The sequence below is a fragment of the Alligator sinensis genome, unplaced genomic scaffold (genome assembly GCF_000455745.1).
Source record: "Alligator sinensis unplaced genomic scaffold, ASM45574v1 scaffold907_1, whole genome shotgun sequence".
Taxonomy (NCBI): Eukaryota; Metazoa; Chordata; order Crocodylia; family Alligatoridae; genus Alligator; species Alligator sinensis.
In genome coordinates, this window is record NW_005841925.1 from 511,950 (window position 1) to 525,543 (window position 13,594).

General features: G+C 45.3%; 1 protein-coding gene across 2 annotated transcripts in view; it reads right to left on the reverse strand.

Annotated features, from left to right (window-relative positions):
* IGHMBP2 (immunoglobulin mu binding protein 2) overlaps positions 1-13,594 on the reverse strand; it is a 92,124-nt gene that overhangs the window by 63,200 nt on the left and 15,330 nt on the right. For both annotated transcript variants that reach the window (XM_025198572.1, XM_014517744.2), the window contains 2 exons: positions 9,631-9,778; positions 2,599-2,773 (listed from right to left, as the gene is read on the reverse strand). In XM_025198572.1, the coding sequence (XP_025054357.1) occupies positions 2,599-2,773; positions 9,631-9,679 (224 nt within the window). In that variant the 5' untranslated portion in view covers positions 9,680-9,778. The remainder of the gene's footprint in view (positions 1-2,598; positions 2,774-9,630; positions 9,779-13,594) is intronic.

Consider the following 13,594-nt stretch of genomic DNA (forward strand, 5'->3'; position numbering starts at 1 on the left):
GGAAAGAGTCCATAAATTAGACATAATTTTTAATACCCCAGCAGTCCTTTATAATATAAATACTATACCCAACCAAAAAAAATCTCTCACAATCAATAAATAAAATCCTTTGGAACCTGAATTTTCAGCTGGCTGATGGAACGATGCAGGCAAGTGTGCTGTAGAACGTGTAAAGGAAAAATTCAAGCCCCTGATGGTGCAGAGCTGGGAGAATGGAGAGCAACATCTTATCACATGTTATATAGTGTCATGATTTATTTTATTAATGCCTATAGGTAATCTTATGGCACTGAAATGAGTTGAAAGATTCCCAATCATTGCAAGGGGCATTAGATTAGACCAATTCTAAGGATGGACCAATTCTAATTAGCTTCCCAAACCTTTAAACACAGGAAGACAGGTCTGGAATTAGTCCGCTGGGCCATGGAGGTCAGGCGCTGCATCTGCAGATCGTCATAAGAACATAAAAAATGCCCTGCTGGGTCAGAACATGGGTCAATCCATAGGCCAGGATCCTGCATCTCACAGTGGCACAGAGAAAATGCTATTGGGGGGAAGGGGGAGAAGTGTGGGGAGGAAAGACTATTTATGTAGGGCCTATCCAAACTGATCTGTCCTCTGACCCTCTTTCCTTACCACTTCAGGCATTTAAAGGCCTAGGAAGTCCTAACTTGGAGGTTTTCACTGAAGGAATCCCATGCTCTCATGTTGTTTCACTGATTCAGTGCTTATGCTGGAAGTTGCGCAGGTGCTTGAGTATTTTATTGAACTAGAACAGACTTAAGCACATAAGTACTTCACTCAGCAAACACCTGATCCCTACATACCAAGAGTGTGAAACATGTGGCCCTCAGGCTGGCCCTGACCCATGGAGCCCTAGAATCTGTCCGGGTCTTGGACTGACCCTGTGTTTGGGCCATGTTAGGGCTTGTGTTCAGGGCTGGTCTGGCAGGGCACTGCATGCAGCACATGCCCCAGGCTGGTGCCTTGTGCCATGTGCAGCTGATGCGGCCAGTCCATCCCTACACATCATCTGCAGCATGCAGCCCCACTCTTGGGCTTGTTCTGCATGCAGTACAGGGAGCCAACAAGAGGTGAACACTGTATGCGGCACCCCGCCAGACCAGCTTGGTTTGCTAGTTCCAGCGTGCAGATGACCTGGGACCAGATCCAGACTGATGCCAGAATTAGGACACAGGGCCAGTCCAGCAGGGCACTGCATGCAGCACATGCCCCAGACCCTCTGCACTGCGTGCAGCATCCATGGTGCCTGTCCACACAAATTAGACACTCACGCTATGTACCAGGCTAGTGCTTCCTATATAAACCAGGGGTCAGCAGCCTAGTCCATGGAGCCACTGGATCAGATCTGCAGACAAGAAGCTTTGGCAGCATTCAGTGGCTGGGGGCTCCAGCAGCATTTGGCAATGGGGACTTCTGCACCACAGCTGGAAAAGCAGAGGCAGTGGCAGCATCAGAATTATAGTGCATGCCTTGTATGCCTTGAGCTGGGTCATTCTGGCCTGCAGCTGATGACTGTCTTAAACTACAATTCACCATTAAGCCATGTGTGTTCTTCCTCCCCTCCCTCAGAAAGCCTCCTGTCTGTCCACTACTTGCTCACTATGTCAGCTCTGCACTTGAGCCATGCTGTAGTGGTATTCCATGTAGATTCCCCTCTTCTTTCTAAGATCTCTTTCTAGTTCCTACATCTGACTGACTTGCTCTCCTTTACCTTTCTGGATCCTACAGGCATGCATTTGCTCTACACATCAGATAAAAGCAATAGAAGGACTAATGAGCTGAACTGCCAGATTTTTCTGTGGTGGTGAGGTTTCCACAGCAGCTGTCTCTGCTCTTTTGCGCACACTCTGTGGGTTACAACAGGGTCCTTGGAACAGGTGCTCCACCTGCCTAGCTGTAAACAAAGCACACACAGCAGGGCAAGGACAATGATTCCCACAGTTAGGGGGCTGCCTTTGCTGGTTGCTCAAATAATGTACCCCTGTCCTCCAGAAAAGCTTTCCCCTACCAGCTGGACTTTTTAGAGTCTCCTGAAGTCTCCATTGTACCAGCCCTAGTTTTGATCAGAGGCTCATACCACACCTGGATGGCATTAGCAAGCTGCCCCTGCCACTATGAACAAGCATAATAAACTCAGCAGCTCAATGCCAGGTTTAAACACCTTCTAAAAAGTTAGTTCAACAAAAGATCACCAGGCTCCAGTGCAAACTCATAGCTCTTGCCCTCATCTTACAATCCCTGCATTACCTAGTCACTCAGCATCTACAAAACACAAGATGCTGCATCTCTCAAGATCATATGGAAGTGCAATACCTTTGCAGTGCATTGATTGGTCAACAGAATGTAACATTATCTCACCTGGATGAAACAGCCTGCTGTCTGAATTAATCTTTAACTGGGGCCCTGCTTGAGGCAAGTCTATTGCATCTGTGAATGTGTCATTAAAACCAGCCGGCAGAGTACACGAGCCAACCACTTCACATTAATGAAACTCTTTCTTGTGTGAAACTTTACAACGTTTATCATGTCTGAATAATGAATGGGAGGTTCAGAAACTGTGAAAATGCTCCTTACTTGTGAGATATGATTGTGGGTGGTAGCTGCTTGTGATCCCCAGCCAGGATGCACTTTCTGGCTTTCAGCAGAGGTATCCAGCAGCTTGCTTCAAGGGCCTGGGCACATTCATCGATCACTACCAGATCAAAGTGATTTTCAGGAAGTAGCTTCAGGGGGCCATCAGGGGAAGCACCTAAATAAAAAAAGAATATAAGCTCAAAAACTTATTTCTTTAAAGATCATCATCACACACAAACACACGCAAATTAAACTGTGGTTGTTAAAAGCCGGTAAAATCTACAGTGAATTACAAGTTCAGATCTCCAGTCCAGGCAAAAAGAAAATGGACTTCTTTTTTTACCATCTTCTGATTATGCTTCTTGCTTTGGCATCTATGCCCAAAGGCATCCAAGAATCTTAAAAACAACAACAAAACACAGATGATAAATAGAACAATATGGTCTAATAACTCATCAGAGCAGAAGCAAAGTAAAAATACTAACGAACACCCTCTTTCCTTCTGCTCGCTCAAACAAACGAAACTATCCACAACCAAAAGCAAAAGGGAAACAGACATGAGATCTGCCTTCACATGCTCTGAGATACTTTGGTGCAAGGGGTGGGAAGGACCTACCTTTATTATAAAAGACCTCATCTAATATACGTGTCCTCTCAACAATGCATCATAGAGCTGCTAGCAACACCAACTGCACTGATCCTGCACACCAACTTCTGAGAGCATCTCTGATAGTGTACAGTACAGGATGCTGTAAACAGCAATTTGGGCATGGAACTTTTCAGGTCTTTTCATTATGTATGTTCACTGTTGAGAACAGGGTTCCCCACCCTAAGTCAGGCACTACCAGAGTCCAGTCACAAAAATAATTTGATGCCTTTGTGGGCCATGGATCAGAGCTGCACATAAGAGGCACTGAAAATAATTGAGAAATAAATAACAAAAAAAGATGGAAAAGAGAGAACAGGAGAGAATTTGAAAGCCAGCTGTGGCAGACAAGTGCTTTGTTATTCAGAGCAACAACATTAGTTTTTGAAAGATCCTGTGCTATTGTAAAACTGATGAATGCCACTCTGATGAGATATGATTTAACTTTCTTATTATCCAGCCCTGTCTGTACAATCTGGGATCACACCAGGCACACTGGATTTATGCAAGTTTGTCAGCATCAATAGAATTCATTTTTCTTAATCCAAACTTTCTTGGTATATATTTATCCAGTACAGTTCTGTGAGACATGTAACTTGATAACGGTAGTTGTAAGATTATCCAGATCCATGGTTCTCGATCTTTTTAAGCTCAAGAAACCCCTGGAAAATGCCAGCTCTTAGCTTTCACTCATTTTTTGACTATGGAAAAATAATGGATCAATCCTCTGTTGCAAAGAACTGAGACAACAGGTCAGAATATTTTGCCACTGCAGATTCTGATCTGAAATCTCTGGGTTTATCTTATGAATCACGTGTAGGTGTTTGCACACCTAACAGTGCTAATATTGAATGGACCCCCATGGCACCTTTAAAGGATTTTGCAGCACCTCAAGGTACCATGGCATTCTGGTTCAGAATCACTGATGTCAATGAAGCCCACACAAGGCATAACTGTACAGGCAGATACACCCTATTCCTAACTGGCTGCTCTAGCTGGACTAAGTCACTGAATTCCCATTAACTAAAAGGTCACTTATGTCCCCAAGGAGAGCAGTGAGTCAGCTTTCCTCCTGTTTGGCTTAGCAACAGAGAGCAGTTTGCATGAATAAATCCTGCTGAGCTCATCCGGAAGGATGCCACACTGGTCTGGACCTCTGGTGGTATTGATGCCTCAGCCAAGACCTTTGTAAAAGTCACAGTTATTCTGGATTTGGTGTATTGATTTACTGGTTCTTTTTACAATGGTTTTTTTGAGAAGGCCAAGTTCCTTCCATTTCACAACTGCTAGCAAGCCAGCAAAGTTGTATGATTGCAGATGGAAAAATCTACTGCACTGGTAAGCATGGACTGGTAGATTTACTAAAAAGAAAAAGTCAGCACAATTTCCTTTATGTAGAGTTACAGCTAAAATGGAGACACTGGGTGCATTCAGATGAGCACACACACACCTTTTGTGGCATCTCAAAGGAGTTTGGGATGCTGCAAGACGCACGCCGGAAACAAAAAAAACATTCCCCGCACTGCAAACGTGCAGCGCAGGCTCAAAATCTGATACCTGGAGATCAAGGTATCAAAATAAAATATGGGGAAAAGAAGAAGGTTAAGCAGAGGCTCGAGTCCTCCACAGAGTCACTCTGGCAGCCAGCCAGAGCATCTCTATGGCTGCCCCTTGCCCCGATGCTGCAGCATGTGCAGGGCAAGGAGAGCTGCAGGCTGCAGCAACCCAGATGCAGGCCCAAGTAGGGATGGGCGGTGTAGGGGACTGGAGTCAGGGCTGTGTGGCTAGAGGGTGCCAGCACGGGGGCAGCTTGCGCTGCCAGGCTGGGCCGGTTCCATGGCAGCAGGACCCGGTGCAGCATGCAGGGGTCATGTGTCGTGCCAAGTTGGGTCCTGCCATCGTGGAACTGGCCTGGCCTGATGGCGCAAGCGGTCCCAGTGCTGGCAGGACCCGGCTCGGTGCAACACGCAGTCGCTGCACGCTGAGCCGGGCCTGCTGCCATGGAACTGGCCCAGCCTGACAGTGCAAATGGCCCCAGTGCTGCCTGAAGCAGCACAGCCCCACACCGAGCTGTACCAGCCCCAGGACAAGCAGCACAGGCAGCACTGCCTCTGAGCCACCAGGGAAGTGCCGTGCCGCTGGGAGCTCTGGCTGCAGCAGGCCCTGAGCGCCCCATGGCCACTGCTGCGGGGAAGGTGAATTGTGGGCCATGCAGGGGGGGTGAGGGGGAGGAGAGGTGGGCTTGTGGCAGGGCTGTAGCCCCAGGATGAGACCTGCTGGCAGGACCTGTTGCTGCAGGGGCCTTTGTCCCCACATCCTCATTCGTGAAGGGCTCAGGGGAAGCTCTAATTGTTCTATGATAAGAAAACCAAAAGCACGCATCAAAATGTGTAGATATTTAGAATTTGTTTTATTATGATGATAGAGACACTGGTATGCGCCCAAAATGCTTTAACATTGTAAATATATCAATAGAACATTGCCCAACTGATCTCTCTCTCTCTGTCTCATTTTAATTGTGAAAGAACATGGATTTGGGGGTTTTTAAAAGAGTGAATTTGGGATTTTTTTTATCAGGGATTTTGCAGTTTTAAATAGGGACCACCAGAATTCCTGCTAGGGAGGCAAGTGGCAGGACCCAGGCAAAGGAGCCTGCTCAGGGCTGGCACCCAGGACCCAGCTGGAAGTGGCTGAACTCCTGGCCACTTGAGGCCAGGAGGACATGCTTTGACAGTTCAAAGCAGGCCACCACACCCAGAACGTCTTCCAGGTGATAGCTGCCCAGATGGCAGGGCAGTGGCACACATGACAGTAGTGCCGCACAGAGGCCAACTATGCAGCCACAGCCCACTGGCAGCTGGCCCAGAGGTGCAGATGCCTCTGCTGCACCCATGCAGTCACCATCCGGGTCTGGCAGGCACCCAGCCTTGGGGCCACATGCTGTCGCAGGTGGCAGCAGCCTCCTGCCAGGCAGCAGCCCCCACTGCCAGACTGCTGCAGTGGGTAGAGGGGGCAGGGGCCACTCCAGGTTAGGGCTGCTTCAGCAGTCCAGCTGCTACAAGGGCTAGTGTCCCCAGGTACCAAGTGGCCAGGCCTCAGAAGCTCCTGAGGGCAAGTAGCCCTGAGCTGCTCTCCAGGGCAGGTTTTTATACTACTGGGGCCAGCACAGGTGCTGGTCCCAGGCGCTAGCTCCCCCTGGCTGCAGATCAGGGAGGAGTTGGGTGGGGTTATTTTGCCCCAAGTGGCACAACTTGGTCCACAGCAAAGTGCATGTCCAGGCACATGTGCCGAGGCAAAAATCCCTGGCTCAAATTTGGGCCGGTCCTATTTGAGCTGCTGCAAGTGCATGTGCCTGCATGTGTGGATGCGCCCACTGACTCCAAACAAATAAAGGAATTGGGGAGGGAGGAGGGATGGTGAGGGCAGAGGCTGGGTTTCATGGATATCCTGTGAAATTCTTCACTCTATTCACACTTTCCTTCAGCAAATATTTCTTGAACAATCAATATTTACACATGGTATTTGTTGCCATGTTGAGCTCTGCTGTAGGAAATCTCTTTGGCAAATGCTTATCTATAAGCATTTGAATAGTCCTGTTGATTTTGCTGGATGCCTTATGTGCTTAAAGACATCTTATGTGCCCACAGGCTTGGTATGTTCAATACTTAAGTTACTTTCATAAATCGTAAGGTATTATTTTTGTTCCTTGGTTGGGTGATTATTGCATATATTGTGTTGGTCAGTCACATAAATGATCTAATCAGGAAACAGAAATGCCATGTGATTCAAAATACTGAGTAGCAGAGCTCAAATTTCAGATAGCTAATGTTATTCTCCAGAAATACACATCAAAATAAATAACCAGTACAATGCAAAAAGCAAAATTTAAGAAGCAAATGTAGAGTCTAAAACTCATTCTTGGATACTGTTCATATTAAAAGCCCATTTTAATTGGAGCACTGGCATTACTGAAGTTGAAATGTCTCTGAAAAGTGAGCCCACATGTAGGGCTGAAAACTGCTTTTGTGCTTACAAAAGAATCAAATATTTGTGAATCTCCTCCCTACAGCTGTTTCATAGCTGGTAGGGATGGAAGGGACCTGAGCAGATCATCAAGTCTGAACCCCTGCCATGGGCAGGAAAGGATGCTGGGGCCAAACAACCCCGGCAAGGTGTCTATCTAGCCTCCTTTTGAAGACCCCCAGGGTAGAAGCGAGCACCACTTCCCTTGGAAGTTGGTTCCAGATCCTAGCCGCCCTGACTGTGAAGTAGTGCCTCCTGATATCTAGCCTGAATCTACTCTCCGTCAACTTATGGCCATTATTCCTTGTTACTCCCAGTAGTGCTCAGGGGAACAGGGACTCCCCCATAGCCTGCTGGTCTCCCTTGGCCAGTTTATAGACGGCCACCAGATCCCCTCTCAGCCTTCTCTTGTGGAGGCTAAACAGGTTCAGGTCTCGTAGCCTCCGCTCGTAGGGCCTGCCCTGCTGTCCCCTGATCATGAGAGTGGCCCTCCTCTGGACCCCCTCGATGTTGTCCACATCCCTCCTGAAGTGCAGTGCCCAGAACTGGATGCAGTACTCCAACTGCAACCTGACCAGTGTCGCATAGAGGGGGAGGATCACCTCCTTGGTCCTGCTTGTGATGCATCTGTGGATGCATGACAAGGTGCGGTTAGCCTTCATGACTGCGTCCCCACATTGGTGGCCCATGTTCATCTTGGAGTCTATAATGACTCCAAGATCCTTTTCTGCCTCTGTGCTGATGAGAAGGGAGTTCCCCAGCCTGTAGGTATGCTGCTGGTTCTTTCTCCCTAGGTGCACTACCCTGTACTTGTCAGTATTGAATCAGTTTGAGTCAGTTTGTTCAGCTTTACTTCCAAACCTGTTCTGGGCACTCTCTTCCTGTTCCTATATCTAAGTGAACTGGCTTCAATCCATCTGTAAGCCTCAGAGAAGAGCTCGTGTCATTTAGAGATCTGTAAAATGCAACATATAATTCTGTATAAACATTGCATTTATAAGGAGCTGATCCTCATAAAGACCAGGACATTTCACAGGCTTGGCTGGCTGATTTATAAGCAGCAGAGGAGAATGTGTGTTGAGAGGTCTTTGTAAAAATTACTTTTCACAGAATGTTTTTATTGCCTTGATAGCAGAGCATTCTTGCTTTGGTAGGTAGCACTCTGGTTATAAAGGGCAAGCATTATTATGGTATTATTATGGTTTATTAATTGTATTGCAGGAACACGACATGACCCCAGATGAGATCAAGATCCCATTGTAGAAGGCCTCATACAAACCCGTTGTGAGACCCTGTCCCTGCCCCAAAAAGCTTACAAGATACATAATCAATACAGACAAAGTAGGTGTCAGGTCAGAGGAGGGTTCAGTGCAATTGGTCTATCACTATCAAAAACACCATGAAAGAAGTTAACACAGAGACATTGGGATTACAAATTCTTCGTCTGCAGGTCACAATCACAACAGGTGCCAGGGAATCACAACCATCCTGTCTTTCCTACATTGCTAAGTGGTAAGAGAGGGGGCACAGCCAGAATGGAAGACAGGTGCCGTATGAAAAAGCTAATAATTACAGAACTATGTTAAAAATGCAAGACTCCCATCTATTCTGGGTTTATATGGGCATTATGAAGCATATAACCTCAACACACAGAGATCTACTCTGTTCAGTGCTGGTGAGACTTCACCTGCAGTACTACATCCAGTTTGGGGCACTACACTTCAAGAAAGATATGGACAAATTAGAAAGAGTCCAGGATGACAACAAAAATTAACAGATACCTAGAACACATGGCATCTAGAGTAAGATTGGAAGAACTGAGATTATTTAAAGGACAGAAGACTGAAAGGAGATTTGATAACAGTCTTCAAATTAGAAAAGGACTATGATAAAAGAAAATTCAGATCAATTGTTCTCTATGTCCAGTGGGAGAGAGGCCAAGAAGTAACAGATTTAAATTGCAATGAGAAAGATTCAGGTTGGATATTAAGGAAAACTTTTAAGCCACAAGGGTGGCTGAGCACTAAAAGAGGTTACCTACAGAAGTGGTGGATTCTTTGCGACTAGAAGTTTTTAAAATGTAGGTTAAGCATGGCATGATCTTGTCTTCAGCAGAGGGTTGGACTAGATGACTCGAGTTTATGTTACCTCATCCATTTTGTAACTAGCAAAGTGATTCTAATAGCAAAGCAGGTAACCAGACCAAAGTATTTTGCATGTTTCTTGTTCTGTTACAGATTACCTGCAAGAAACCCTCCAAACCACATAAAGCGTCATCATGCACTACTACTTCAGACTGGTTGTCTCTAACCACACCCCTTTTGACCTAATATTTGTGCAAAGAAGAAAACCATGTCTCTAACCTGTGTTTGTGGCAAGAACAACATCAGCCTGGGTAAGGACTGTAGTCATAGCAGTTTCTTCTCGCTCCTTCAGCTCCTTTCTCAAGGTCTTTATCTCATTTAGAAAATGGCTTCTCTCTCCCTTGTCTTGAGTCCTTTTGGTCTTGGCCTGCAACATGGAAATCAAAAATTAAAATAAAAAAACAAACAAACCCAGAGCCTCTGGTCCAACGGACTTGATCCAACACACTTGCTTCCCTCAGAGCCTTTTAGTGGCCCATTTAATAATCAAAACAGCAGACATTGGCTTAAGTGCAGTTTGGCAGATTCTACTCAATAGCACTCCATTAAAAATAAGACTGCTCTGGGAACCAAATGTAAATGTTTTACTCTCTTGACTATTATGCGAGTAAGGCCTGCAGTACAGAATCTAGAACTTTATGACAACATGATCCATGGCCCAATCTTGATCTGTTCCAGCTAGCACACTTGTGTCCTGAAAGGCACTTTTCCCCAATTCAACGTAGCTTCCCATACAGAATGTGGCTCTATGGTTTTTGAAAAGAGACCTTAGACTGATAAACTCATACAATCAAAACCGACACAGAAAAATCAAGGCTTGACTGCTGATCAAACAGTCCAAATGCATTCTTCTGCATAATGATCCCTTGCAGAGGTTAGTCAAGCACTTCTCAATACCAGTCCTCCTTTTTCAGCTTTAACCAGCTGATGATTAAACTCACAGGTCTGCAGATGCTACTATCACAGACCTTAATTGGGGACACAGATGATAAAGAGCAGGTAAAACCCTCATACCTCCCCTGCCCCTTTGCCCCGTGCTCCTCCAGGAAGGAAATGACTGTAGAGGGGAGACAGAAAAGGACACGAAACAACACTAAGCTGGACCTCATTCTTTCCCCTCCCTCCTCTCCAATCACTAGCTGATATAGTTGGCTTGGCAGACACGGAGGGAGCAATCTGAACAAGGCCAAATGGACAGCCAAGGCCTTACTCCTTTGCCAAAGTAAGAGGAAAACTGAAGAAGAGCTGAAAGGCTCCAAAAAACAATTTGTTCCTTGCTCAGTTTTTGGAGTGCTGAGGCCATGAGCTGCTTCTTGCTCAGGGCACACAGTAAAGCTAGAAGAACCTTTTAAATAAAAATGCTAAATGATTCTACTTCTCCACCTTAGGCAACAGCTCTACACTTTTTAATAATTGCATATGAGCATGTGCAAGTGATTCAGAGCAATCCCTTTGAACAGAACAATCAAGGGTTTTGGGGGGTTTTTTAGTTATAAGTTTGAAAAAAAAAAGCCCATCGGTTCCCAGAATATCCACAGCTAAACTTTGGTGGTTGCGATAGACTGATGAAGCTACCTGCCATTGTAATTCATCTTGGAAAGGCACCAACCTCTTCCTCAGCAATTATGCTCTCCCAAATGGAAAACAACTTTGGAAATGGTTTATCTCCCTGGAGGCGAAAACTTATTAGAAGAAAAGCCTGGAAAGACTACAAAAATGCCATTCACCCATACCGCTGCAGTAAGAAGTTTGGTATGGAAGTGAGCAAGTGGATGGAGAGCAAACCTGGTTGTAACTAGTGATGCCAAATTCCCTTCCTCACAGAACTTCAGGAAGCAGAGAGGATTTAAGAAAGTCTCAGGTTCCAGTACATTGTGCTTGAACATTTGCTCTGCAAAGGGATCTGGTTAAACTAAAACAGCTAATAAACTATCTAGTATTATTGCACCTAGATTTCTGCTAATGTCCTTAGGATGCAAAGAGCCAAGTGGATCTCAGCACAGACAGCAGTCAAGAGAGCACCACAGAGCAAAGGCAACATCAAAAGCCTGGCAGCACAGCCCTAAGGAACCCTCTGGAGTACAGAGTGAGCATGCAGGAAGTCTGAATTCTCTTTACCATTATCCTTGTCTTTAAATCCTGCACATAAAATCCATGTACCTAAGGGGACTCATAAGAAGTCATTATTATTGCATTACCACAATCAGGGCTCCATGATGATAAGCACTGTAGAGTAATACAGTCCTTATCCCAGAAAGGTTACAGTCTAGATAGACAAGGCAGAGAAAGTATAGAGTGAACACAGCGGTGATTTTCAAATATGGTGTTAATTCCATAATTATTCTGGAGAGAGGGGATTTTGGGAGATGCAAAGGAAAGGAGAAGAAGCAAAGAAAAGAGTTGGTGAAAAGGACGAGGCAGAGGACAGAAAAAATAAGGGAGGAAGGATGAGGCAAGTCTGTAAAGCTATAATCAAGCCATGTATATAACCTAGGGCAGTCAAACCTAGGTGGTCTCACAAGTAAATGAGATACAACTACTCATTTTGAAAAGAAGATCTTATGGAAAATCTTAGGTGCATAGATAGTATGATCACAACACAAGAATGGCACATAGGAAGCAGTAATGAGTTTTATCAATTATACAGAAACTTAACCCTGACATAGGAAATCAGAGAACAACTGCTATAGCAGCTGGGGCACTTTGAAACAATGGAAGCGATCTGGACACCAAAGAAAGCGCTCCCCAGGGTACTGGAGGGAAGAAGGGCACCTAGAACAGTGGTTCTCAGCCTTTTGTGCCTTATGTCCCACCAACCGTTTTGTCAAAAAACCCTGGTCCCACCATAATGAAAACAAATCCCCACAAAATTGCACTATTTGAGATATCTGTTGATTCATCTATCTGAAGTGCGAACAACTTTGATTTTTTCAATCAGGCAATGACTTGAAGTCCCACCTACACAACCTTCAAGTCCCACTGGTTGAAAAACACTGACCTAGAAGACCAAGATGAAGATGACTAGGTGATGTAGTGTCAGACCTACAGAAATTAAATATGGACGATTGGAGGACGAAGGTACACAACAGCCAGGAATGGAGGAAGATAGTGGAGACAGCCAAGGCCCTCTAGGGCCTATAGTGCTACTGTTATTATTATTATTATTATTGGAAGGATGAGAACAAGAAGGACGGGTGGAGGGACGCTGAAGTAAAGATGGTCTGAGGGAGGGAGCAGGAGACTGCCTCAATATGGTACCTTGTTCATTTTCAGCCAATACATGTTTGATCTTATTCAGTATTTCCAAGCTTCCTGCTATGGTATACGAGTAGGAGCTAGGAAGCTACCTTAGTGCCTATATGAGTGTTAAAGTACACCGTGAAAGCTTCATAACATCATGCCACTGCTCATAAATTTACACTGCGGTAGCATGCAAAAGCCTCAGCCAAACCAAGACCCCATTTTGCCAAACACTTTCAAACAGACGCACAAAGATGGGCCCTGAAGAGAAAGAACTTGAATTTTTTTAAGGTAAATGAAAGGTGGCAGCATAAATCCACTAGGTGAAGGAAGAGGAGAAGATAAATCTGGAGGATTTCATAGGTGTGTGACCCAGTCAATAAAACCACAGGGTGTACTGAGCCTTTTGAGTCCGTATTTCAGAATTTGAGCATGTATATGTCTTTTTAAATACCTCCCCATAGCAGTCATTTTGGAACACAGGCCATCAGCTGCTTGAGGTCCCCTTTTCAGGAGGAAGCAGAAAGGAAACCCAAGTACCCATGAATCCCTGTTTTTCTCTCAATTTTCCACCCTGTTATGGGGAATCACAAGACCCAAAGTACACATCAGTCACTATCTCCCCATTTATTCAACTCACCCCCAAGCAAAGCAGCAAATAACTTGCAAATTGGAAAGACATGAAATGGCTTAAGACATCATAAAAAAAGCTTATTAGATGTGAAAACAACCCAAGTCCTTGTCAATGCAGATACTAAGCAATCCATTCATTTTATGAGACTGTTCCCTGGCTGAGGATACTTATTAACCATGGAGCTCAGTCCTCCTTCTGAGGTCAACCTGCAGAAACCTTAAGACTCCCAGGAAGCCTGCCCACCAAGAAAGACTCCTTTATAGCTCCCAGATGCTTGTACTGTAAGTATGTTTCAAGACAGCAGCAGGA